This window comes from Pseudopipra pipra, chromosome 5 (genome assembly GCF_036250125.1).
Source record: "Pseudopipra pipra isolate bDixPip1 chromosome 5, bDixPip1.hap1, whole genome shotgun sequence".
In the NCBI taxonomy this organism is placed as follows: domain Eukaryota; kingdom Metazoa; phylum Chordata; class Aves; order Passeriformes; family Pipridae; genus Pseudopipra; species Pseudopipra pipra.
In genome coordinates this window covers 4,994,873-5,022,862 of record NC_087553.1, presented here as the reverse complement: position 1 = coordinate 5,022,862, position 27,990 = coordinate 4,994,873, and the positions used below count along the sequence as shown (strand labels likewise).

The 27,990-nt window shown below is 43.0% G+C and overlaps 2 protein-coding genes across 10 annotated transcripts in view; one reads left to right on the top strand and one right to left on the bottom strand.

The window, feature by feature from the left end:
* Positions 1-69: 69 nt before the first annotated feature.
* BORCS5 (BLOC-1 related complex subunit 5) lies at positions 70-27,840 on the top strand (the record flags this gene model as incomplete). Its single annotated transcript, XM_064656658.1, has 3 exons — positions 70-237; positions 2,244-2,324; positions 16,448-27,840. Coding segments are annotated over 3 exons (480 nt in total), but the record flags the coding sequence as incomplete, so codon positions are not given.
* DUSP16 (dual specificity phosphatase 16) overlaps positions 22,417-27,990 on the bottom strand; it is a 62,470-nt gene continuing 56,896 nt past the window's right edge. For all 9 annotated transcript variants that reach the window (XM_064654249.1, XM_064654242.1, XM_064654244.1 and 6 more), the window contains one exon: positions 22,417-26,620. In XM_064654249.1, the coding sequence (XP_064510319.1) occupies positions 25,444-26,620 (1,177 nt within the window). In that variant the 3' untranslated portion in view covers positions 22,417-25,443. The remainder of the gene's footprint in view (positions 26,621-27,990) is intronic.

Below are 27,990 nucleotides of genomic sequence, written 5' to 3'. Positions count from 1 at the left end.
TTGCTCTGCTGTCTCTTGGATCACAGCTGAACTTAATCTGAACAGTTAGATTAATTCTGGTCCTCCCTTTGCTTTGTAGGACTCCTCAGTGGGCAGACCTCTCCAACCAACACCAAGCTGGAAAAGCTGGACCCCCAGCAGGTGCTGCAGCTGTGTCTCCGGTACCAGGATCACCTTCACCAGTGCGCAGAAGCCGTCGCCTTCGATCAGAACGCGCTCGTGAAGCGGATTAAGGAGGTGCTGTTGTATGTCCTCTTGTGGTGGGGAAGGGCTTGGGGCTGCATGCTGGGGGTGCAGGTGCTTGCTCTGGGTGGCTGTGGGTCACTTGCAGCAGTCTGCTTCAAAGCAACCTCCATAGAGAAACTTTGTATGTGTGCACTTCAAGCGAAGTTTCCAGGTTTTCGTTGTAGTTGCTGTTGGGTTGTGTGTTTATTGGTCATGCCCTGTGATTCCTGGCCGTAAACAGTGGCTGTTCTTCTGGTGTGGCAAGTGCTGCAAGAAACTGTTGAAGAAGTGAAAGATTACTGACATTTTTAAAGGTAGCATTCCTTATTTAGAGCTGTATAGTATACATTTTATTATGTCTTATGGTTAGGCTCTGATTTAAGGAAAGAAACAGTAATCTAAACATCTATGGCTGGAGAAGGTAGTACTTCAATGGATTTGTAGAGCTAGGCTTGTTTTCAAAGCCCATAACATACTGTCTCGTTTCTGATCTGTGTGGCAAAAAGGTCTTCCTGTGCTGTCGCTTTTACCAATAAATAAACCAATAAACCGTCATTTGGAAATCACTGGTCTGTTTAAATATTGCATTATACTGTTTGGGATTAAATTAATTCCTAGGATGAGCATCCTGCAATTGAATTGTCCTTCTCATATGTGATTACTGATGCTGAAAGCAGTAGGATGGCTGACAGGTTTTTGTTTTGTTTTTTTTAAGTCAAGACAGGCTGGCATGAGAGGAGATGTTGTTTGAGAGTGTTTTCTCAGATACTCCCAGATGTGTAGAAGAATTGGTGAATGCTGCATATGTCAAAAGTTCTTGAGACCAATACTTTTCAGAGTAAAAAAATTTTGAGCACATGGTTAATTTTTATTCATGCAGTATAAACACTGACCTTGATTTGTTGTTGCTCTATTGGCTTAGAGTTAAGAAAACCCCACATGACAAAATGAATAATAAATTTGATTTATGGGCTGTTTTGAGAAGCTGCTGTCATCGTGAAGTTTTCAGTCCAAAGTAATGTAGGAGCCATTAAAATGGCCTTTTTATTTTGGTATATCAAGATCTGAGGCCAGCTATTACACAAGATGTAAAGATATTTGCAGATGTTGGTGACTCAGATCACACAATCTCAGAAATGGGATTTAATTGCCAGCCTAATGACAGTGTGCTGCGTTAATCCAAGCAGACTGTAATTCTTTCAGCTTTTAAAGTGAGAGAGGGAATATTGACATGATTTAAAGTCGCTGTAGACTCCACCAGTACAATCTGCATTAATTGGGCTTGCCTTCTATAGGGCAAGCGGCAGAGTCCCTTTCGAATTAGCTATAGTGGTTTTCTTCCAGTTTGTAAAGCTTGTGCTTATTTTTCATCTAAAATAAATAAAATTATGATACTAATATTATCACTAGCTTCTTTACAACAGACTCCTCTGACAAAGTGATGGAGAAATGGGCAACTCTGTAATGCAGGGAACTGATAAATCAGATGTATTTTTTTTTTTTTTCGGCCGCAACATTTAAGTAACTTCAGATGCTTTCAATCCCTCTGCCAGATCCGCTGGTTTTTAGTGTTCGTTTTGCTAATAATTTTTAAATTGCATTGGCTGTTCTGCATGTGTGTTCTGGAGCAGCTGGGTGGGACCCAGTTGGCTTAAATTGTTCTTTCCAAATTGTTTGGGATCTGCTCGATGAACTAAACCGAACCACCGGTGACAGTTGTTGACAACGAGGGGTGCAGCTGAACTAGAGCAGGGTATGTCTCTTGTTACAAGTGTAGACAAAGGAAATCCCATTTGGCATCACCCATTTGTCAGCAGTGATTTAGTTTTGCCATGTACACAAATCTTTGGCCGCTACTAAAGGGTAAAAATGAAAGAGAAAATAAAGGATATTATGAAAAGCATAATGTGTGCATGAGCTGGGACAGTAAATTCTTTTATCCTCATTTTGGTAGCCAGTGTTTCCCTTTTCCTTCCTTTAACAGTGCAACCATTAAAGTGTTTTTCTTCTGATAACAGACTGATCAAGTGACTGATGTTTTAACTTCCCTACAAACTGTTGGTGAGCTTCAGTCCCTGATACCCTACCATTTGTCTGAGGTATGTTCACTTTTCAGACTATCACTGACTATACTCAGTGAGTAATAGTCCTACTATACAGTGTGCTACACTCTCACTGCCTGCAGCCAGGAGTGTTTTTTTAGTCTTTCCTTGGCAAAATGTCCCAGGGCAAATATCTTTTGTTCATTGTCTGTGTTGCCAGAAAAAAGGTTTCCTGGATTCTATCAAAACTCAGAAGTACTTCTGTAAATTTATTGGTCCTCAGTAACTCATAACTGAGTGTGGTGGTTTGTAATTGACACACAATCTGAATTACAGTGGTTCTTAACAGGAAAGAGAATAAGCTAAGGAAAAAAAGGAGTGCCTGCATAACAGTAGTTACTGCAGATCTGAGTAGACACATTTGTGCATTCCTTAACTTCAGAGAGTAAAACAGCTTAGCTTCACTTTCCATTCCATTTCTCACTTTATCCAGAATTTCTTTGCAATGTGTTGGCTGGATCCATATTTGCTCCTAAATGTAGAACCTGTGTGGCTTCCACGTTGGTGTGACTGTTTTCTCTCAAGAGGAAATACATTTACCCAAGTGTTTCCTTGAAGGGGAAAGCATTAATTGAACATGTGATTGAAGGTAGTTGATTCAGGTGCCTTTCTTCAGCAATTACAGTTATTTGTACCTGAAAGAGCTTTGTTTTGGAAGGGAGTGATTTACTTATGGCAAGAGGTGTTGTCTTCATTGTCAAAAAAAAAAAAGAGGAGGTACAAGATGAGTTTGAAGGGAAATGTTGATCAGCGCTAAAAGTATGACTGGGGAAAAGTAGGAATTAAGCAGGATGAATACATGAAGTCCTTATCCATGGAGGATGTGTGTTTTGGGTGGCAGGGAGAGACTTTCAAGAGTCATGTGATAGGGGATGGTGAGTAACAGGGAACAGGAAACAAGTAGAATAGGTAAAAGCTGGGGAACAGAGCTAAATTCTCAGAAAGAGCCCATGATTTTGTGTCTAGTTTCAGTGCCTTAAAAAAAAGATTATTTTTTTGTGCACAAGGTACTAAACATCTCAAAAATGATATCTTACAAAATATCTGAAGGTAAGTATCCAAAAATTACTAGTCACACATCAAAAGTTAGGCTTATCCTTTCTGTGAAAGCAAAAGGGAAGATGAAAGCCACCTAAGCTCCTTTCAAAAAAGCTTTGAATGAAAAGATCTTTAGCATTTCTTATTAGACTTCCAGCATTGTCAAAGGGGATGTGCTTTTGAAGTTTACTGTGTACCCTTAAAGGCAAATGTGGTTCCTAGATACACTGTTCTTAAAATGTATTTCAGAGCGGGTTACTTAGTCTCTCATGCTTTGCCTGAACAACAAATATAAATGCATTATTATTTGTGGCTTTTGTTGCCATAGAAATCCCATGCTGCCAATAATTTTGAAAACAGAACACTTTTTACAATACGAGATGAAATGTAAAATGTCTCAATCTAAGCTGGCCCACACCTGTGGGGGCAAAACCCCCCACTTGTTCAAATATAATAAATATTACTTTTATATTCTGAGTAGTTAAGCAACTTTTGTCCAGGCAGGCATTAATATCAGTAATTGGTTTGTCATGCAGCAAATTGCAGTGTATGGCTTGTTTCATTCCTATAAACTCCTCTATGGGAATAGCTCATTATTTTGAACAAGTATTCCGAACAATATGTGTATGGATTTTATTTGTTTAGGTTTGTTGTTGGTGGTTTTCTTTCTTTATCAGTTTGCAGCAAAAAAGTAAATGTAATGGGCTTCTCTAGTATGTAGTTAAGATGTCCAGAAATACATCCCTTAATATTTGGCAAATAAATAACTTTTGTAGCCATACATACATGACATCATGTCTCCCAATATATTTCAGCTATTTAAGATTATGAATAGGTGTTAAATCATTATCCTCTAAGAAGCAAGTCTAGTGCATTTGACAGACTAACAAGAAAATCACTTTTACACACAAGCATGTTGTACCTTATCTGATGCATTTAAGACTCATAAATTGTGATTCAGTCATTCGTGTCACCACGTGTGCCCAACAGTTTTGGGGTTTTAGGGATTTTGAATTTTTTTTATGGATGCCATGTAGCTTTTTGACGTTTATGGCAACTACTTTGTTTCTATGACACAGAGTATGTTTTTATCAGATGTGCCTGTCGTCTAGTGGCAAAACCTTCTGCAGAATGTGGTGTGCAGAAGTCATCAGCATGGTTTTGTTCCACCCTGAGGGAAGGATGGGCTTGCTGAGGGCAGGTCCTATGGCTTTAAACCTGTCTCATTAGAGGTGAGAGAGCTGGCTCTGGTAGGGACAGCTTGTAAAGGTCTTGACATTGCCTGGTGGAAATTTAAGGACAAGGTACCTTGAAGGCGGTGATAAAGGGAAAAAGTGCAGGGAGCTGTTCCATCACCAGGAATGAACGAGGTATGAGCCAGAAACTTTGGAAAGGCATTGCCTGGCTGGGGACTACGTCAGTGCAGTGCAGCATCCTGTTAACCAAGGCTCCAGTGAGACTTGAAGTGCATGTCTGCTGTAAGCACCCATAGTTTCTACTGTGCAAAGCACCACAATCACTTTTCTTAACTCCTTCCCTCTCTGGGCAGAAAGATTTGAAGTGCCTGGGATTCATACCATGCTCCAGTCACAGTTGAACAGTGTCCCTTCAGAGAGTCAACTCAAATGAAGGGGACATTTTGTGAAGGTATTTTTGCTTGGTCTTTGGTTTGGTTTGTTTCTGCTGAGTGAGGTGTTTATTGCCATTCCTGTTATTTATGGTTTCCCTGTAGGAGGTTTCAGACCTGAGTTTCCAAGACTGTTTGTGAAATCTGTTTTCAGCAGATATGCCCACCTTACTGAATTAGGCCAGCAAAAGATAAATGGCCTTAGCAAATCTAAAATGCATCTTCAACTTCAGGCCTTTGCTTTAAGGCCCATATGCTCATATGGATCAGACCACTAAGTTAGCTTTTAGCCCATTAAAGGGAAGGGCTCAGAGAATCAAAAGCAAGCCTGTTAAAAGAAGCCTGGCAAAAGTGAAAATGGAGGTGCATTTAGTTTTGACACAACATATAAAGATGTTCTAGATGAGGCCATGTTAACTTTCCAATAAAATTGAGCCCTTTGGTTCACAGACTTAAATTAGCAGTTCCTCAAATCCAGGGAAAGGAGCCTGACAATTCCTTGCAATGTAATATTTCTGAAATGGGGAAGAGCCTGGTTTGAAATGCCACTTGTATTTTCAAGGGATTTAATGCCACATTGCTTTTTAGAAAAAACTAGGGAACATAGCAGTCTGTAAGAAATCAATGCCTTAAATATAGTCTTTGGCATTTTGAAAGTTGATTGATGAGGGCTGTGACAATATATCCAGCTCTTTATTCTTCATCTCATCTGAGATGAAATGTTGTTTATAAAGACTGGAGTCTTAACAGGCACCATCATGCAGAAATAAATGTGCAGGATTATTAAGCTGGAAACATGTTAAGCTTCATATCCTTCGGTTATCTTGCTCATTTTGCTGCAGCCTGATGTGCAGGTAGCTTGAATACATGAGTAGTGGGGTGATGTCTTAACCAACCAGCATCAAAATGTGAAAATGCTCTTGAAAAAGCTTCACAGTTGTTACTTTAATAAATAGAATGTCTTGCGGTGTGTGCTTGAGGTAGATGGCCAGTGCTCTATTTTATGTGAACTTCATGAAGTGATCTAGCAGTGATAAAGGAAGAGGAAATTGTTTGCATTTGTGACAGTCTAAAATCTGCTGCACTAACATACAGTCATTTGGTGTCATTTTTCTCCTAGAATATATGTGTGTAATCAGTTCCAGCATGTCCCCTTCTCTTGTCCTTTGGTTTCTCTTGTACTTTATGGCCTTTTGAGGAAAGATCTAAACTGGAATCCTTTCCACCACTGAACTTCCAAGGAAGAGTAGAAAAATTAAACAAGCATCTAGCAGTCAGAAAGGTTTGTACTATTATAGAATTTAAGTGCTTAAAAAACTATCACTGAAGATCCAAAGTCTGGTATGCTAAGCCTTTTAGTAACGCTTTCATCAGGACTAGTGCATGGAGCTTATGATTATCAGGTATCAGAAGGAATATAATTCAGTTTCTTTTAACAGCTTGTTTAAACTAGGAAATTTGATTTCTTATTCTAACCTTGTTACCCCGGGTGGAAAAAATCTCAAACAAACCCCTGCCCCAACATTGTAGAACTTCAGATAGGAATAAGAAGTGTTGAATTTCATTGCAGAATTCGCAGACTTGATGTTGAATTGGGGCATGAAACAGGTTTGAGAAGTGAAGAAAGCAAGTGTCAGCCTGGGCTGTATCACACAAGGTGCTTCCAGGAGAAATAGGAACATATTGATTGCATTGTGCAAGGCTGAGAGATGATCTCATCTGACACACTGTGAGCAGTTCTCATCATGTTCAAGGAAGGCGAGTTTCATAATACAAGAAAAGGGCTATAAGGATGCATAGGGAGTGGAGAACCTTGGGGAGGAAACTGGAAAAGCTTTACTTGTTTGGCTTAGTCAGATAAAGATAGAAAATGGTACAATTTCTCTTCTTAAATAAGACTGGAATTAGTGTCGATTGAAAATAGTCTTCTCCCTCCCTGGTGGGTTGTGACGATATAGGAAAAGTCACTTTACAGACTTTCTTTCTTAAAAATTACTTCCTGCTTCAGTGTTGAAATTTTCAAGGTGTCAACTCTACTCTTAAGTGAGAATTGGGGTGGGGTGTGGAGGTGTCAGGAATGTTAGCTAAGAGCTTTTCAGCAGTTTGACGTTCATTTTAGATAGGTCATCCTGTATTATTTGCAAATATTTGGAGTTGCACCGATGAATTAAAGATGCTACTTGGTAGACTTGATGGAGCTAGGTGAACCATGTGTTAGCAGCCCTGTAATTAGAATTCTGATAATAATCAGATGTGATTTGCAGAGATGACTTCATGTTGAAAATATTACAAAGCCTTAGTGCAAGTAATCTGTCTTGGTTTCTGTGAAGGGTAGGGTTTCCTTAATGTTTCTGTGTCATTGAGGTGTGAATGTTTCTATATGAGAACATTATTAGAACGTTAGTTATTGTACCACTGCTCTAGAGGTATGAAACATATGATTTACTATTAATTAATTCATGTGGGTGTTGTTCCTGACTGGATGTGTCATCTACCTCTAGAAGCCTGGATAAAAGGCTGAATTACAGTGTAGTAGAATTCACTGTAATCGAGTGTATGAACTGTCCCAGGCTGTAGTGTACTTGACAAGAAATAATATTTTTTTTTTTTTTTGAACTGGAACAGCAAGTGATGCATTTGAAGAACGGTCACAATGACTGGTAAATTGTCTAAAAGACAAAATCCCAAATCAGATTAATTTCAGCTGAAAAAGATGCTCAGGTAGTTGTTGTAAAAGAAGTCAACATAAAAACAGTATATGGCAAAGAATTTTTAAAGAGTTTTTAAGATCAGAAAAGCTTCTTGGGGCATAGCCTTTCCTTTTGCTTAATCCAGTCCACAGAATTTAATTCTTGCTTATGCCTGACCTAAGCTACATGGGAACTAAAGGTGAACTACTTACTTTTCAAGTATAAGTTCTCCTGCCAGATCATAGTGCAAAAATTCAAATATCTTCTTGCATTTGATCAATTTATTCTAGAGATTTGTAGACATAAACAAGGAGAAAAAAATACTCAACTTTCTGTGAATCTGGAGGCCACTGCAGCTCAATACAATGAAAATGAATGCTCAGAGTGGATCAGTTACCACTACTCACACACTGAGTTTCTGTCTGAGGCATTGATCACTGATGGTGGTATGTGCTCTTGTTACTGTATTTTGAACAAGAGTCTATAGCCTCAGAAGAGCTTAGTCTGTAAATGATCTACAGTGCTCAAGATTTCCTTGAGGCTTTCCTGAAGCCAAAGGCTGATGTTGTGACCTCCAGAAATGTGCTGGGACACTTGGGCTTCAGCACTGTGGAAGTACAGTAGAGTCAGTCTTTAAAGTGTCTCTTCTGGGAATGAAGGAGTAGATCTTCCCCTTAACATCACTGGGAAGTACTTGGCTCATTTCGTGTTGTTTAAACATGGAAGAGCTGATGTAGAGCTACAAAAAGATCTTTCAGCAATTTTTCAGGTTATTACAGACTGACTTTATTAGAACTGAACATACCTTTGAGTTTCCCCACTTGAAGGGAAGTTGATTTGGACTTCCATGTCAGAACTGTGACTGTCAGGGGAAGAGCAAAATGGGTTCTCGGATGTCCAGAAATCCCCAGTTCCTAACTGCTGGGCTTGGTCCATGCATATCTCACACTTCAGCCTTCTTGCTTGTATCCATCTACACAGCACATGGGAGGTAGGTCTGATGCAGTCAGATGTGCTGGACTGGCAGTGTAAGTGTGGCAAGGAGCTTGAACCCATCTTTGTCTGCAATTCCTCAGAGAAAAAAGAGGGAGTCCTAGGTAATCCTTTTAGCACTTCACAAGCAGTAGGAAATGGTTAAAACTCACCTCCTTTGCATTCTGTGAGAACAGATTTAAGAGCATTTTCTAGAAGAAAATTTCTTCTAGTTTGTCTAACCCTGGCTAAATATGGCAAAGGTAGCATCCCCTTTTGAAAAATTTTGAAAGACCTTCTGTAGGACATCTGGGAAAGAAGACCTACAGCTATCAGGTCCCAAATGTGAAGCTGAGAGTAACAGCAGATGGCTTGCAAATGTAATGATGCTGAGTATTTTCACTCTGAAATGAGAATGGCAGTACTTTCTGAGAAACATCTCATTAATGACAGTGATCATCTCTTTTCAAATCGAAGCTTATTTGTCATTGGAAAACCAACTTGCTTAAAGCTAGTCATTTTGATGTATTAAAAGTACAAACCTGAAATTTATGATAAAATGAAACCCTAAGTGTAAAGAACATTTATAACTGCTGTTATTCAAGCTCTGGCTGAATATAGGAATGTTCTGAACAAGTAATATATCAGCAGGGTAAAATCAGGAAATGAGGAAATTGAAGGTTGTGTTTTGTAGCAGAATTATTAGGTAGCCTGAAATAAGAGTTGTGCAAGTTATGATTTAGGCAGCAGATCTGTAACAGATATGTATTTTTTTCTTTTCCAGGAACAGCTAATTGAAGACAGACCAGGAGTTTCTTATTAACTTCTGTGGAATTGTATTCCACAAAAGAGAGGTTTTGTAAAAACATTGCACACACAGGTTCAATAATCTTATGTATTCTTTGGGTGGAGTTTTTTATTTATTTTTCTTAAACTTTGTTATTTAGAATAGGTATGGAATCATTTCTAATGCTTTGAATATAACTTAACATTTTTAGTCATGATAAATTTTAGAGATGACTTCTTAGTTGGATGTAGATTGTTCTAGGAAAGCAGCGTTGAAAGCTCTAAAAAAGTGTTCTTACTAGTCAAAGACAATGAGCTAGAAAATACTATAACCTTTCTTGGTGACAGTTTAGAAAGCTTACTCTTTTTTTTTTTCTGTTTTTTCAAGAATCTTGTGCAGTTAAGTCTGATACAGCCACAGCAAACACTGAATTAGAATCCAGGAACACATGCAGGGGGAAAGAAGGTGCATTTTCTCTCATGATCCTGCTGGTAGGTCAGACAAGCAAGCTGATGGGACAGAAGACCAAACCACTGAAGAAGAGGGAGGCTAGGAAGACTAAATTTGTTTTGTTCTCCCCCAACAACTTAGGTGCAGAACTAAGCTTGTGATTACTTCAGCTCATTTGAAGGAGAAGGGTATGACTGCTCCTTTGCAGTGCCCTGAGTTTCACCTGCCTTTGTTAATGGTTCAGCTTGGTTAATGGTTCATCTTAGCTTTAGGCAAAGATGATGAATATATGTGGTGTTGAGGGAAATACAAGTAAAGAAAGACCAATAGAATGGGACTGTAATGTGACACGTATCCATACTGGAGAGCTGGCCATGGCATCTGCAGCACCAGATTTCAGATGGCTGCTGGTTGTCAGGTTTTGCTGCCCATCTTCTCTGTGAAGTGGGGCCCTGCTTTTTAAACACTTGGAAGTCTACTGGTTCATTTATGCTGGGCAAGAGGTAGGTATTGTTTTAATTGTAGCTTTGGGACTCTTTTTTTTTTAGCAAGTTAGTGATAGCAGTCATAACTTAAGCTTGGGGGACTGCCAGTTTGCAGAGGGATGCTGGTAGCTCTCAAGCAGGGTAGGCTTGAGTTGGAGCTGTGAGGGAGATGTGGGCTGTGGAGGTCAAACTGTGTGGTAGTGACAAACATATCCTGTCCAATAACACAACAGGCAGGAAAAGATTTACATAAAGATGGAAAAGCTAATTTCAAGAATGAACCTTCTCATTCTTTGGAATTCTGAATGCTTTTGTGTATCCCAAGGCCTTCCAAAATAATTAAATCTTGATCTTACAGGTGCAGTAACCTATCTTATGCTATCATGTATAGCACTATAGTACTAAGGGACTAAGGCATGGGTTTAACTGTAGATCTTTTGGAGTAAGGGCATTGATATACCTGTTAATATTGCTAAAACTCAGTGCTAGAGCCAGTTAAAATGGTTACTCTTTGTTCTCTGACTTGACTGTGATCCATGCAATGCTTAGACAGAATAATCCTTAGCATTTGTTTACAGCAATGACAAATTACAGAGGGAGTGAAAGGAATATTTTGACATGGGATTCCATCTTAGATGTGATAAGCAGTAGAAATTATAATTGTTTGTGTGGCAGTGGCACAGAAGAAGGGTACTCATGCGAGCTGTACTCATGACTGAAGCTGAACAGTGGGATCCTTGACTGGGTGTCTGTGTTTTCTACACACTGCAAGAGATGCTACCCAGTCAGTTTACCACTTACTGTATGTGGTGAGTGGGAGAAACAGAAGATGTTCCCATCATCAGGAAGTCATCATGATCTATTGTGCTGACTTTGTGTGACATTATCAAAGAGAGAGGGGAAGGGGGAAAAAAGCCATTCATTTAACACATTTGTTTTCAGGCAGTACAGAAAGAGGAGCTGTCTTCAGTTTTAAGTGTGTTGATTGAAAAGTATTTTCACACCAACACATCATTACTAATATTCCATGCAGTCATGTTCCTGCCTGTCACTTTGTGATGTGGGTTTTGTGCAGCTGCAGGAAGGAGTTCATTTAACCCCAGTCAAGCACCTGACAATGTGAACGAAAGGCTGTTTGTGCTCCGAGTGCTGTTCCAGCAAATGAACTTTCTGGAATGAGGATTGCACCCTAATAGCTGTGTATTTTTGAACAGCAGCCATAGGGAATGGGAGATGAGAGCAAATTGTTAGGACAGAAGGACACAGGACAAATGGATGTCTGCTTGAGCTCTTGAAGGCTGTTGCTGAGTGTGGGGGGGAAAAAAACCCCATCATCTTGCCTTATTGGCATTTTAGGAGGGAGTGGAGAAGCTGAGAATGTCTAAGCATCCTCAGATGTATTTGGTTTGTTATGTATGTCAGCAGTGCCTCTCTAGAAATTTGATTCCAAGTTTAATGAACTTCTGCAACCATATTCTGCACCCAGGGAAAATGTGTCTAGCTGCAATTTTCATTCTCAGTCATTGAACTAACAAGATGTGACCACTGTTTCCAAGACCTCAGGACAATCATATACCCATGGCAGAGGTGTTATAAACCCATGCCAGGTAAGAGATGTATATATATGGGCACTGGTTTGCTTTCAGTGTGGTCTCTTGAAAAGAATTGGGCAGTGGCCAGTGCTGACCTCAATCTTTTTGTGGGCTAAATTAATGTCTTTATTCTGCTTGGCAGTGTGGGCCAAGAAAAATTTTTAAATGAATGCAAGAATTTATGGTGTGCAAGATGTCTGACAGTATCCTTAGTTGTTTTTGTGTTTCACCAGTGTGGTGTTACAAATGGGCCTGTGTAATGCAGAGGAGACTCTTATGGGTTGACAGTGTGAATGGTGTAGCAGGAGAGGCTGTGCTGGGGCCCATTTAAGTGGGGAAATATCCATCTTGCCCTGTTGTTGGAAGTAATTATTAATCTGTTTTTATTTGAAGAAAGAAAAGCCCTGTAGATGTCATTTCATGTTTAAAATTTGAAACTGAGGCATGAATTAGTGTCCCGCTGCTGCTGAGCCACAGAAGAGGCATGAGCTTTGAAACAGAAAAAGGCACAAATTGTGAATATCACTAGCTGTGCTAAAAAATCATGTCATGCTGGAAAGTGAGTTTTAGGCTTGTTCATTTTTATATACTTCTGAAAGAAGTATATATATACTATAGTGTATGTATATATATATGTAGTATATCTATATATACTATAGAAGTATATATATACTATATATATATACTATACTTCTGAAAGAAAAACATGAAGAAACATACTTTTCAACACAGGAAGGGAAGAAAAATCCTGTCTTCTACTCTGGGCATGTCCAGCCTCAGGTTTGTTGCTTTAACAGGAGGAATGATTTTTGGAAAGAAATAAAATATTAATTAGGAGCTCTCACCCTTTCACTGAGAACCCATCTTTTTTTCTCAAGTCCAGATTGGGCAGAACTTCTTGTTTTGATGAGAATTAAGACTCTGACCTCACATGCTGGGCTCTGCCCTCTGCTTTGTTCTGTTGCTTCTTTACAGGCTTCAGGTCCAGCCTTTAAACTCTCTCAACTCTTCTGTACCTCTCAGTTGGGGATGATTGTAGCTTACTCAGTGAATATGTTTGAAGGACAGATAGGTGATGATGAAGCCTTGATGGTGAGGTCGTCAAGGGGCTGGTGACAGTGCTGCTTCACATCTCTCATATCTTCTGGCTTCAGAGTAGTGGCCAGCTGATGGGAAATTATCTGCAACTTGGTGGCCTGCTGTATAGGAGGCTTGAAGCAAACAGAGCAGAAACAATGGCTCAAATAAACACTCTCAGATGGTTGTAGGATACTGGAAGAGCAGCTAGCTCTGGAGTGTCTTGCTGGGCCTTCCCAGAGAGCTTCACAGATAGGGATGGACAAGAAGGCTGAGACTTGAACATTTTGCAGAGTTGAATTTGGCAGGGCTTCATGTCAGGGAGGTGGGAGTTGATGGGAGCTGTTCAGAGAAGGCAGATTCACTCATTGACCCTCAAGGGTATCTTGAAAAGCATGGACTGCCTTGGCTGTAGGCAGGGGAGCAGACTCCCCCTCAGCTCCCCTTCTCCAGATGCTTTTATTGGTACTGTATGAAATTAAATAGATTGGAATTAAGTGGATTGTTATGCATGTTCCCTACTCATTATGGATTACCAAAGGCTAGTTTTAGTCTCTGTGGTGGGTAAATAGGGCTGACCCTCAGAGTATGAAGGACGTGTCTGAGTGTGAGAGGAATGGGACTGCATGCCAGGAAAGGTAAAAGCACAAGGACTGGGATTAGAGGAGTTTGCTTGGAGGGGGAGGAGGCAGGAAGGATGTGTGTACTTAGGCCTGCTTCAAGGAAAGCCGCAAAGAGGCATTGGCATTTATCTACAGGAATTAACATGCAGTTGCCTTTTTTTTTTTAATAGTTAAAAATACCAGGCTCAGTCTGAGTAAAAATTGACCTTTCCTCACAATTACTCAGCTTCAGTCCTCCCCGTTGTGTCGCTGGCAGTGCAGCTGTCGTGGCTCCCTCAGCAGGCAAACCCGAATGCTAGGTGTAGGGGAACTGTAGGAAACACTCACTTCCACCCTTTCTCCTTTTGTGTGAGGCAGCTTTTTTTTTATGGCCATTGTGAACGTGTCCAAAGGTAGCAAAGAGCTTGGAAGCCACTCCACATTTCTCTTTCCTATTGCAGGTCAGCTCCAGCTTCTTCCTGCGTTCCTCACCCGTAAGTGGACGTTACACGTATTTACACAAGGAGCCTAAAAAGTCAGCAGATGGAAGTTATTGGAATGGAGAAAAAAGGGGGCCTTCGGTCTTTTTTGTTTAAAAGCTTGGTAGGTGCAAGCTGTGCCTCTTATGCAGTGCTGTGAGGCCGCATGGAGAACCTGCCTGTGGATGAGAAGTTCAGAACTAGAGGAGGTTTCTGCCTGGGTCCCCACACTGCTCAGTTTAATGAGGCATGCTGGCTTTTGGCAGGTTTCCGACTGGCTGCCACTCCAGGCCACTGTCTCACTAGGTAGGATGTTTTTAGGCACTGGATTTAACTTACTGGTTGGTGGTGGTCTGCTTTTGACACACTCCAATTTACAGAGCTAGCGCCAAGCTACTAAATTATTGAGCTGGGGTTTTAATAGAAACCCCTGTGTAGGCTTAAATTGTTTCCACTCTATTTGGAGTTTCCTGCTCTGCTGGTTTTATTTTCTCCCGTGCATGAAAGTGTGGAGGGAGGAATTCACAGAGGCAAAGAAGAAGAATTCAGCCTGAAAGCAGTAGAAAGTACAGATGAAATTAAAGAGTATCCAGCTCTGATGGAGGTGATAGAGGAAAAAATGTGCCCTAATCCCCATGACAAGTTCAGTGGAAACTTGTGTGTTTGTTTTAAATGCTGTTTGTAAGCAAGTTAAGTTACAAAAAACCTAAGGTAACTTAGGTTTTCAGTATTTTCTTGACTATTTCTGACTTGACCTCTTCCCCAGGGCTTGAAAGGGACGTTTGTCAGCAGATATAGCTACACCAGTTGTTCCCCCAGTGCCAAACCCTGCTGCTGCCAGTGGGACGGCAGTGCTCCCTGGTGGGACCTCCGTCCTCGGTGAGGGATGCACCTTCCAGCTTTGCACCATTTCCACCCACTCCTCCCCCTGCTGAAGGCTTTCCCCTACAAACCTGCACCACTGGATACTGGGTCAGGATTACACTTGCTGATTAAGTACTGTGTAAGTCAGATCAGGTCAGCATGGTGTGTTTTTTAGCACCACACTGATAAATTTGTGTTGTCCCCAGTGACAGGTACAGTCACTGTTCTCTGCCAAATGGGTTGACTCTGTCACACAGTTAAAGTGTGAGGGATGTGGTTTCAACCTGTGCTTCTTAGTAGACCAGGAGTTCCCAGCATCAATTCCCTGAGGCTGCTTCATCATGAGCAGTGACCTCCTTCCTCTGGGAGTGATTAGATGGGAGAGATTTGGAAAAAACAGTGGTAAGAGGTGGCAGTGGGCTAAAACTGGTCAGTGTGTGTCTGTCTCTGTCCTTCACTCAGCAGCCCCTGTGGGCATGTGCTGTGTCCCAAGTGAGGGACTGCTTTCCACAAAACGTCTTCAGAGTCGGAAGAGCTGAAGAGCCTGTGCGCTGGAATGACCAGGATTGTTGAGTGCAGCTACAGCGAGACACGGCCTTGAGGGCTCGGAGCAGACCTGTTACCAAACTCTTTGAACATGTGGTGTGTCTTAAAATGTGTAAAACAGCTTAAACCATCTGACTTGGAAGCTACTGACTGAATTCTGCCTGGGGTTTGCAGGTCTGGCTGAAGAGAAGATTGGACTGTGAATTTTAAAGGCTACCTTCATCACTCAGTGGCAGGAACAGCACAGCAGTTCCTGTCATTGTCATCATGCTTGAGCCATGTTTGGGTACTGACTGTGTTTAATTGCATGGCTAATTTACTTAATGTCTCTCTGGGGGTCACTCATAACACTCCTTATTTTTGGGTTTCAGGGAAATTAGGGACAGTAGCAATCCATTGTGGTTCTCAAGGCAGGAGTTTTCCAGATGACAATGGTAGTAACAACTGTGGCTTAGTTGCAGAGTAACCTGGCTAAACCAAGGAAAATTAGCACTGGCAAGTATGGCAGAGCTTAATGCTTGCAAATGAACAATCTCCAGTGAAAATATACTACAGGTGTAGGCAGAGGCCATGCGTTCCCTGAGTTTGTGTAACTTGGAGGATATGTATATTGGTTTATTGGGAAATCCCTGGCAGTGCCTGCTGGCTTTCAGTCCTGCAAATAAAGAATCTTCTGATTAGGTATTTGGGTGTAGAACTGAGGTTGTCATATGTCACCCCTGGTGTACAACTATGAACCCCATTTAGTGACAAACTGGTTATGTACCTTCCGAGGAGCTCTTTTCTACCTGTCTGGTATCTCCATTGGGGCATCTAAGGTGGTTCTTGGTTGCTTTTAGGAAAGACAGAGTGCTGAAACGTCTCCAGCAACAGTTGGCCTAATGTGCCTTGCTCTACTTGTTTTTAAACAGATGGACCTCTCTGTGGAAACTCTTTACAGCTTCATGCAGGAGCGCCAGAAGAAGTATGCCAAGTATGCAGAGCAGATCCAGAAGGTCAATGAGATGTCTGCCATCCTTCGCCGTATCCAGATGGGCATCGACCAGACGATCCCGCTGATGGAGCGGCTGAACAGCATGCTGCCAGAGAGCGAGAGGCTGGAGCCCTTCAGCATGAAACCTGACCGGGAGCTGAAGTCCTAGCTGACCCGGCAGGCTGCCCCTCCTCATCTTCCATGCTCCAGTGTTCAGCACAGACACGCTTCCAACAGGCTGGATTGGCAGATGTTTGAAGCAGACGGCAGTGCTGCCTGACTCTGCCAGGGCATCGGAGGAAGAACGGCATCAGCTGCCAGAACTACACAGCCAGGAATCCAGGAGCTCCCCTGTCCTGTCATCTGGAGAAGATGATTTACATTTCTTTCATCTCCCTTCTCTTGACCTTCTGTCTCCTTTACCACTACCACTGCCTGTGCAGAGACATTCGTTTCATTGCTGTTGGGGTTTACAGAGGAGGAATTTTCTTTCATCTGAATTTTTGTTTTTTACTAAAAAAATTCAAAGGGATACAGGGTGTGACGAACCTTCTTGACATGATTTTTGTGCTACTGGGGTTTAGACGATCAGATGGCTGGAAGGTATTTCTGACATCCCCTGGCCTTGGAAATATGTGTGTTTTATAGGTGAAAGTGTAAGAGCCAGGAACTGGCTTATTAAAATCTGCCTGTTATCATAATTAACATGGTTTGCATTGCAGGGTTTTGGCATGTCCTCGAGGCTCCTGTTTGTATGGACTCACTAATTTATGAACCTGTAAAGGAATAACTGCTCTAGATATGTATGTAGTTAATGTTAAGCAAGCTTTAGTGTTCCTTTCCCCCTTGCCCTGGCAATGTCCCCATGCCCCAGCTGGTGGCATTTCATGTTCTTCTGACAGGCACTGGTACCAACCTGCTCACTTTCCATCCCAAAGTTGGACATGAGGTGTCTTTTTTATTGGGACACTCCAGTTATCTTGGTGCTGTCTTTTCTACCAGAGAGGTGCACTTGCTTCTTTACCGTCTGGTGTATGGAGTGGAGAGACACAATAAGTCCTTTGGGTCTTTGCACTGGCTTAGCTGCCATTGTGCTGAGAGCTGGCCTAAGCACGCTGTTTCATGACTGAAACCACATGGCCTTTTGGGGACTGTTCTCAGCCACCTGCTCCAAAGGCAACAGGATGTTCTTGCCTTCTCCCAAGGAAGCCAAGGGCACTGCTGGAAGGCAGGCAGCATATCCATGCTGCCTGGCTGCTGGGCTGACCCACAGGAGACAGGGTAGTTGCCAAGTCTGTTGCTGGTCTGCTGGCTGCAGGCACTTTGCAGCACCTCTCTGAGCTTTGGTTTCCCCCTGTGTAAAACAGGGATATTTTACATGCTGCTGTAAAAATATTTATAGATCTAGAAATAGGGTTTAACAGCCTGCATCACCAGTGCATGGCAGCTCTTGTCGCAGCAGAAAGAGAATGTAACCAGGAGTGAGGAGCTCTTGATTTGCTGGGCCAGGGTAGGTTTGTGTCTGTTTTGTTGGACCCAGGATGCTGTTGTTGGTGAGGAGGCTGAAGTGCCCATGAACCCCAAGGGTGGCTGTATGTCAGGAGTGCAGTTGCAGTGGTGAGGACGGCCCTCTTTGAGAGTCAGGGACAAACCAGCCTCCAGTACAGGACAAGGCTAGGTGACTTGCCAAAGGCAACTTGCTTTGATACATCTTGGTACTTAAGAGTATTTAATCAGCAAAAGGTTGTCTCTGAGCATTTGGAAATAAGAATGCAGTAGGTTTTTGATGATATTAATTATTGCCTGGTGGCAAGAAGCAACAGGCTGTTCTCTTGTTGCATTCCCAAAGGCCATGTAGTGTAGAGTGAATTTTTGTGATGCAGACTGCAGCAAACTGATGTGCATCTGAACCACAGTGGTGGTTGGACCCCAGGGCCTGCTGAACACTGTCTGGAAGCAGAGTCCTATAGAAATTAAGCCCCCTAGAATGACGCCCTGGGAAGAGCAATTGACTGCTTCAGAGAGGCCAAGGAACTCAGCAGGAGATTTTTTTAGCAAAGGCAGCAGAGTAGGCCTCCTTGCCTGCTGCTCCCACCCCAGAGGTTTTACACAGTAATATGTACGTAGGCATATGCTGTGTGTTGCATGGGATACAACATCCTTGTTCAAGCTTCCTGCCCTATTTTACACTTGGTTTGTTAAAAGCTTACAGTGTGAGACTTAACCCATGAGAACCTGCTTATCATGGCCATGGCCAGGCGAGTCGTCATTGTCCATCATGGAATGTGTCCCTGCCTTCTGCCATCAGACACACAAGAATATTGAACTGCTTTAAATAGCAGCTGCAGTAATTTTTGTCCTGTTTGTCCAAATGATGCTGTCTGGATGTTTAAAATGTGCAACATTCAACTGTCTGCCAGACGGGATCATTTAATATCCCACACCCTGGTGTGCTGGAAGCCTATGCTAGTGGGAAGATCCTGATACTGGATCTTAAGGCAGGGCCCTTGAGATGTTCTCTCCTGTAAGATGCTCTCTCGTGTAAGGTTTCTAGACATCTAGCCTCATACCATTAAGTATCAGATAAAAGCATTGCTCCATGCAGTGCTAATGAGGGCAAATGAATAGTGTTCCCATCTCAAGGCTGCAGGACCAAGGGCTGCAAATCAGTTCCTTCCTCAGTTGCTGAAAAACACCTGGGCATTGGGCTGAGAATGAGAGAAAATGCTTGTTCCTAGGAACACTGGCTGTGCTGCTGGGCCTCACAGGTAGAGCTTTCCATACAGCAAGGGCAGATTGTGAAAGACCTACCAGCTTAACTAGAAAGAAATCAGAGCTGAAACGTGAAGGGGAACCTCTTCCAAAGCTCATACGTCATCACCTCCGTTCCACAGGATAGTCACTTGTATTGGGTACTGTAAGACAGCATGCACCCTCTAACTGTTCTCAAGCAATGGTTTACAGCTTTATTTAAAACATTGTCATGGCCTTCATTAACTGTAAGTCTTTGGCCCTCTTGCTGAGGGGAAGATGCCTCATGCCACATCTTCTTGAGCTGCTGTTTGTTGCTTGGCTGCTCCTTGTTGCCTTTGCTCTACACGCTGCTTTCAGCTTCAGGTGCAGGTGATGCTCAGGGTGAGACTGTCGCTTCACTCCCATGCTGCTTAGCAGGAGATTTGAGATGTGACTGAAATTACCTTTCTGCTTATGAATTTCCTTTTCCAAGCCAAATGCTCTTGGAGGCGGCCTCAGGTATCTTTCACAAATGTGCTAGCTGTTACTTCTACCACAGATTTAGTGCTATGAACAGAGAATAATCTGGTGTGCTCCACTGAAAACCAGACATTTCTGCCCTTTTCTGCTTTCTGAAGTGGTGTGTGGTTTGGGGCACAAGGTAAGCTTCTTGATATGCAATCTTCTGAAAAGCTGGGGAGGAGAGTGAGTCTCTGAGTCTGTGGTTCCCTGCTGGCCTGAACTGCTTTGGTCCTTCCCCTGACTGCTGCTGCAACTCTCCCTTGTGCTGCCACTGGTGTTTGTTGCATCCCACACTGGTCAATGTGCTGCCTGTGCAGAAGAGGTTTGCTTTGTTCTGTTTTTGTAAGTGAATGCATTGACAGGGTGCTAAAGTGCTAACCTATCTGGAGGGCAATTTCTGTGAAGATCTGGTGAAGGGGACAGAAACGACTTTTCAGGGTTTTTTTTAAGTAAATGCATTTTAAATTAAGTATACTGAAATATTTAAAGTGTGTTTTTTCCCTCCTCTAAGGTTTTACACAGAAAGAGTAAAAATACATGTTTTTCTCAAGCCCATGCACTGTATGAACCAGCCCCTCTCTCTGACTGTGTGCCAGTGGTGTCCTGAGGTACCACTGTACTGTCCCTGCTGTTCCCAAGCTGCCAGCATGCATTTTGATTCCCAGCATTGTGGCCAAGCGCTCCATGGTTTATGAGTGGTTATCCTGTTTGCACATTTGCTCTCCATTCAGCTCCCTACATACTTACATGTTCCACAGCTCCAGCAGTAAAACGTTTGGTGTGGCTCTTTCCTAAGTGTTTTGTTTCTCAAATTTTCTTGCTTATTCTTTATTTTCAGTGCACCACTTCTTGCCGTGACCTATGTGGGCAGTGCTGAGCTTTGCTTTGTACCCAGAACCCACCTTCGTGCTGTGGACATGGCTGGTCTCGCCCTGGGGCTGCCTCTGCCCTGGGACTGTAAGGAAACGTATCCCAGAGTGAAAATAAATGTTGAGTTTTCTTCCAGTACCACCCCAATTCTGGTTGGCACTGATGTCCAGTTTAAATATGTGATGTGAGCAGCAATGCTTGGGACTCACCAGCAGTGGGGTGGGACTGTAGTTCAGCTGGCTGCCTACCTTTTCTGTGCTGGCAACCTCGTGGAGGTGATGAGGATCTGGGATCAAGGACTCAAATTTGTGTAAGACTGCAGTTTCCCTGTGCAAAGCACTGGCAGTGTGAGACCACTGCCTATTTTGTTAGGGCACTTGCACCTTGTGTGCACCCAGCAGCTTTCCCAAGCCTGAGTGGGAAGATTAAACATGAGCAGCAGAGTATATCCTGTTTCTTTTATTCTTTCCTCCCACACATATCTTCCTGTCAAATAGAGACCATGTCCTGACAGATGCTTTACATCAGTTCTTCGCCAGATCACAGAAGGAGCTGGAGCTGGGCATCCTTGGACAGGCTGACTTCCAGGCTGGCCTCTGCCCTGCTGGCTGCTCATCTCCTCCTCCCAGTTCCTTGCACTTCACTGAATGGGTCAGACTCTGCTTTTAGTGCAAGTTTAGCCTCTTTCAGCTGGTCTGTGATCCTTCTGTGGGGGATGTTGGCTTGCTTTTAGCTGCCACAGTTATGTTTTAACTTCTTCAATATGTGAGCCTGCACGGGACAGCCTGATCCACAGGAACCCTGAGATTAGCTCTGTTGGTTAGAAAGTGGTGCTAATAATGACAAAGTTGTGGGTTTGATCCCTGTATGGGCCATTCACCCCTTGTGGGTCCCTTCCAACTCAGTATTCTGTGATTCTGATTCTGTGAAGGAGAACTGCTCACCCAGCAGTCCCCAAAGCCAGGGTGGGTCTGAGGTGATGATGGATGGACTCTATCTAATGCAGGTTTCTGTGTAAGAGTTGCTACGTCTTGTTTGTAGAAAATAAGCACAGAAACTCACACAGGTTGTTACTTGTGCTCTGGCTGATGGTTTGGTTTCTTTTAGGGAGGCTAAGAATTCTGCATTTCCCTCTCTGGGATTATGCTTTGAAATTCTCTTTTTAAGAAAAGAAAGACCTTCTGCTACTGCACCTGAGTTTGAAGATGCTGTTACACAAACATTGTAGTTTGTATGAGCTATTCTCTGAAGCAGCAATGAGGGGCGTACTCCAATCTCAGCAAGCAGAACTTGTTCTGCATGCTTCAAGACTGACAGAATCAGTCAAAACAAGTATTTAAACAAGTAATTACATTAATCTTCAAATAAGAAGTATGAGAGGCAAAAACCCCAAACAAACCAGGGGGATCATTCTAGGTAACTTAATCCATTTGAAATACTTGCTTCAACAAGACTAACACAGCTGCCTGAGGAACAGGTTACTCACAACTGCATTAGACATTGTTAATGTGTTAAATGCAGAGAAGTGACACTTGCTCTTCAAGGGAGCAGAAGAGGTGGGGTATTCAGGAACAGGTAAGAGGCCTAAATGGTTACTGGTGCTGTAAAATCGTGGCTGCTTGTGACAAGCTGCTCAAGCCATGTAATTCATGAGCAGACACAGCTGCAGAGAAGGGTATGTATGATAAAGGACAAGCTCCCTGCTCGTCCTGCCTACTCAGGAGCAGGTTGTACTGCAGGCACGTAATGCACACTCCACAACTCCTTCCTCAGCCCTTCATATAAACAGGTACCATTTCTGATTTTATTTCGTCATACATACAGGTAATTCTCATGACACAACAAGCTGAGAAACTCACATCTCTCTGAACCATTTGAACAGCTTGCCATAAACCAAATATGCCAAGTATGCCATACACCAATGGCGATAGATTATATTCATATTGAACATGTACACATTTCCCCTCTCACATCCTCCACTTTGCCTTCCAGACTTCTACAAACCATTTCCAGTATTGTTCAGGGACAGGACTCTAGTTCAGATAGGAGCCAGGGCACCACCCTGTGTGGGACATGGGGTTAAGGCTTCCTCCTATGGGGACTTATCCCCTGAAGATACCAAGCCTACAGCTTTGATTCATTCCGGGACTAGAGTGTACTGGAAATCACAAGGAGCCACAAGACCAGATTTCAGTTCCTCAGAGGGCAATCAAGCAAACAAACCCCAAACACAGGAGAAGACCCAAAACCCAAACATAGAGAAGGGGGGAACACACATGTCTGAAGGAGCACAAAAGATAGGAAGAATCTGTTTCTGTCTTCAGGGATTGATATGTGTTAACCCCCATTAACTGGTTTAAATCACAGACATGGGCTTTTCCTGGAGGAAGCACTGTTAAACTGTTTACATAGGTATATACACACAGAGTATGTGTATATATATGCTGAAAAGAGTTGTAATGTAATTGTTTTCACCTGATACAGAGACAAGTGCCAGTATGTTTAATGAACACCTGATATGTGTGATGTCAACCTGTCCCTTGCCTGGGCTACCTCTTCTTCCAGTATCTCGTACACACGGCCCAAACAGAGCCTCCTGGTGCTGTCTCTGTCTGTGCCTTTTGCACTTTTCAGGATCAAGTTAATCAATGCTGTAGCTTTCAGTGCTATTTTCAACAGTCCACCGTAGGAAATTAAAGTCACATCCTAGCCACAAAACATATCAATGACAAAATCTTCTCCACTTTTCAATATAGTAAAACCTGAGATTTGAGTCACAAACTAGCTAAACTTACAGTAAAAAACCCCTAAAATAATCCAAGCTGCTCACTTGAATTAGGGCTTCAGGTTGCTGCTGAAAATTTTTTTTTAAAGCTGTTGGCCAGGGTTTAAGTGTTTGTTACATGTGATGTACAATTTTCAGCTGCCTGCACTGAAATGGGACAAAAAAAATATAGTTTCCCCTCAATACACATTTTCTGAGGGGAAGCTGGGAAAGACCGAGGTAAGACATGTGCAGCTTCCCTCAGAGCCTGAAGGATGAAGCTTTACACAGTGCCTCTGGTACCACCCTTCACTGACCTCAAATCTCTTGCAGCAACGTGGGCACGTGAACCAACGTGAGCAGGGCAGCCCAGCTACCGCAGGAATGGGAGCTGGAGGGGAAGCAGCTGGGTTGCTGTCAAAAACAACATGAGAAGGGCTGTGCCTAATCTTCAGTGAAACAACCCCTTGGCAGCAGGGATGTGGCACCTCCTCACGTTGGCATCTTCTCTGGAGTGATGAGGGAGGACACGGTACAGCCTTGAGCCTCTGCAGACAAATCACACATCAGCATGCTGGGAAACCAAGACCCTACACTGGGACAGAGAACAATGGCCAGAATCGAGTTCCTCTGAAGCTGTGAGCGTGGGAGGGGAGTGGCTTCCCTTAATGGAAAGCTGTCCCTTCTCAAACCCCCTTTCCTTCACACACACTATGAGATGGGACACTGGAGCCCCCTTCTGTTTTCCTTGGGCAGCCAGCCAGACTTCCCTTTATCTGATGAAGTCAGCAAAACTAATGAGAAGCCAGTCTCAATCCATGTTGGAATGGAATAAAACCCAACTACCTGCATTGCCCCCACCCCATGTAGGACTGGGACCATCAATGAAGAGCAGTTCCTCAGTGGTACTGCTCAGTTAAGGATAAAAGCCTACCCCATTTTTATCTTAAAAACCACAAAAAAACCCCAAACAAAACAAAACAAAAACAAAACAAAAAACCCCAAACCAAAAAAGCCTTCAAGAGCCTCCTATTGAATTATTAACTGGCAAGAAAAGCATGTTGTGGCCACTTGTAGCAGCCACTTCTCTTGCATGTAATCCTACCTATCAACCACTCCATTACAGCTTAGAAGCCAAAGCAACTACCCCTCTCCCAGAAGCCAGCTTAATATAAAAAATACGAATACTGTGTCAAAAGACTGGGGGAAACAGTCCTAAGTATGGTTCATTCATCTTCTTTTAGGCATTGCTGCTGAACCAATTGAAACACTTGTGCGTAGACAGCTTTAAAAAAAAAAATCAAATGTGGCTAGTTGTTACTTGTTCACATTGCTGATGAACTGACTACCAGCATGTGGCAGCCATAAAGCCCTAGTTTGTTTTTTATATTTTTGAGGTACTGTTTTTTTTTCTCTGAAGCAGCTCTCTAGCAAATCACTTAAAGCCTATCCATTAGAACAATAGTTACACCAGTATTTACATTTGTCTGAAATGTGTGTTCAGAGAAGCTTTGCTGTAACCAGTCCCTATGTCCTTTGGAATTGCTCCCAGTCTCCTTTCTTACAGAAAAAAGGTCTCCCTCCAGAGGTTGGCTCAGTGTCAGGGCTAAGGTGCACTGGTGAACATATGGGGCATGAGGAGGGGAGAACAAAACTAGTTTTGACAGGTAGGAACGTGTTTCAGTGGAACCAGAGCAAGGTTGATGCCAAGAGAGATTCCTTTATAAAACCCACTGAAATGCTGTGCAATCCATTGCATACAATTGCTTCCTCTATCAGAGAAAGACCTTTGAAGTGTTCTGCCCTTCTTCAGGAGAGGAGAGGAGAAAAACCCAGTGGTACATCTGGTGTCCTCGGGCAGACGCTTGCCCGTCATTTCTTTGCGGCACTAACCTTTTGCTGCATTCACACTGAAGCCTCAAGGTTCTTCCCTCCCCCCACACCTTTTTACACACAGTTTCAGATTTACAGGGATCTCTCAAATGCTGGGGGAGCAGCCTGGAGAGGGAAGCAACTCTGATACAGTCACACAAGCCTGCTGCCCCTCAGGACACTTCAATGATTTCCATGCTGCCTGAAAAACTTGACTGACTGCCTACTTTCCCCAGTTCTTCTCTGGATCTATTGTCTGACATGATGCTCTCCCCAAACTCCATCTGGCAGCTTCTGCGCTTAAACTGCTTTTCAAAAGAGCTTTCCTCGTGCCAGCTCCTCCTGGAGTCCCCTCGGTCCCCCTGCTTTGCCCTCCTGCGCACAGCGCAGGCCTGCTCGCAGCCCGTGGGCAGCTGGCTGCAGCTGTAGGCAGAGTAAGCGGCGCTGTTCCCGTAGATGGCTGAGGCAGAGTAGAAATGTGAGGACTCGGCTGCAAAATACCAGCTGTTGGTCAGGGATGTAGCCGATGTCTGAGGAGCCAAGATGTCCGAGTGCCAGCCTTTGAGGCCCAGCCCAGCAGCAGACTTTGCCAAATGCTGCTGGCTGGTGGAGAGACCAAACAAGAAGTTCGTTCGGTAGTTGTCTTCCATGCTCCCACTCCGGTGGAGGGGGTACAGGAGCGACCGCTGAGTGGTGGCACTGCCACTGGCTCTCCCCAGATGTTGCCGTTTGCCCTGGCTATCCAGCTGCCACGTGTTCTGGGATTTTTTGGGAGGGTTTGCTTCCTCTTTGTCAGGGCTGGTTTCTGGGGTCTGCTCTGACACTTCCTGGACAGGTGAGAACTGACACAACTTGCTGCTACCCTCTAAAGCAGTTGTATGTTTGTAGTATTCCAGGGTGTCTTCAGAGGAGGCAAAGCCCTGAACCGACGCAGTCACACAGTTGCTGCTTGATGAGTAGGACACAGATTTGATATCCAAAGAAAAAGAGCGCTTCAGCCGGTTGCTGTCTTCCACCTTATCCAGGGAGACGTGCAGTCCATTTATGCCCTGCACCAGTGGGCCATCTTCCAGAGGGGACAGGTGCCCACGTGGGGCACTGCCACAGTCCGTGGGTTTCTGTTCCACAATCTCAGAGGTAGCAGTGATGCAGAGCTGCTTCATGGAGAGGCTGCTCTGCCCTCCTTCCGGGACCTGCACGTGCTCGCTGCTTTTTTCCAAATGCAGAAGTTTCAACTTACTAATATGTCCAGGCTGACCGGTCTGGTTTTTTATCTTTTTCTCAAAGTCCAAAAGCTGGCCCAGGAAATTGAAGTTGGGAGAAATAGTCGGCCTCTTTTCTTTCACAAATCTGGTAAGAAGGGACAAAAACCCAAGAATTACTTAAAGAACCTGCTGCTCAGACCTAAGATAACCCTCAAGCGAATGTTGTGAATGTCTACAGCCTATTCTTAACTTAGCTTGGACTAGGGTTCAGTCAAGCACAAGTATGGAGGATGGAGTTAAAAAAAGGCAGTTTTAAGCAAAATAATGCTGGATGCTGTCAGTTGTCTCTATAGCTATTTAAAGGTGGCTAAAAAGTGGGTGGGGAAGAAAGCATTTTTTTAACTCTTCAGGATGTCCACAAATGATTTGAGTGCATCATTTTCCTTATTTACTTCATCAATGGGATCTTTGCTACCTTGGTTTCTGACTGGAGTTAAGAGCTCCTCAAGTTCTGCATGAACAACATGTGAGCTTTAGCCAAGAGACTGTCTCCCATGTGCTACAGAGAGTGGACACCTTCCGCATCATTCCAAGGGATGACATCACATATTCCTTTCACCTCTCTCATGCTGTTGTTACTGCAGTGAGCACTTCCTACCCTGTTTATCATTGTCAGGCAAGACAAAGAGCCATGATAGATTTTGACCTTATCCAGCAAGTTCCAGCAATTCCTACCCCACGCTGGTATTGACCACTGATACGATAATCAAAAAGAAAAACAGAAAGGTGCAAATGCAGCATTAAAACAAAGAACATTCTCTCAAGTCCTGTAGGTGTTCAGCAGTAAAGGGCAACAGGAAAGCAAAATCCCTAGAAAAATTCACCTATTTTTTGGGTCCTGTAGGAAGCAGCCTGACTGGCACAGGTGTGCCAATCCAAGCACGCAGTCATGTACTGGGTTGAATATGGAGAAGGTGCAATGATACTGAAAATGTTTTGCTGAACCAGAATTCTAAATGTATGAAAGACCTAAGTAATAGAAATCATGTCATATACTTCAAAGTTAAATACAAAAGCATACTTCCTACCTGTCTGATTTGCAACATAGCTAACTAAATACTCTGCTTTTACAGGCTGCAAAGCAGAAAGCTGCCCAAATCCCTCCTCCTCTGGTTTTGGGTTTTTTTTAAAGAAACATCCCTGGGCAAAAGAATTAACAAGGGAAGAAACCTTGAGGAGCTAAATGTAGTAAAAACACACATATGTCACTGGGAAAATTAAATATTATTAAAAATATAATCTCTCTGGGGAAGTGTACAGAAGATGAGTGTGCAGTCATTAAAACCAGCGTGAGAAAAATGGAAAGGTGTACTTGTGTATATGTGTATATACTAGCACAAATGCAGGCAAGCACATGAAAAATGTCAAACAAAACTTGCATTTTTTATTAGTGCTTTTTTTTAATTTGTGAAAGAGCCAACAGTGCTAAGGAATAGTCGAGCTGACATGATAACC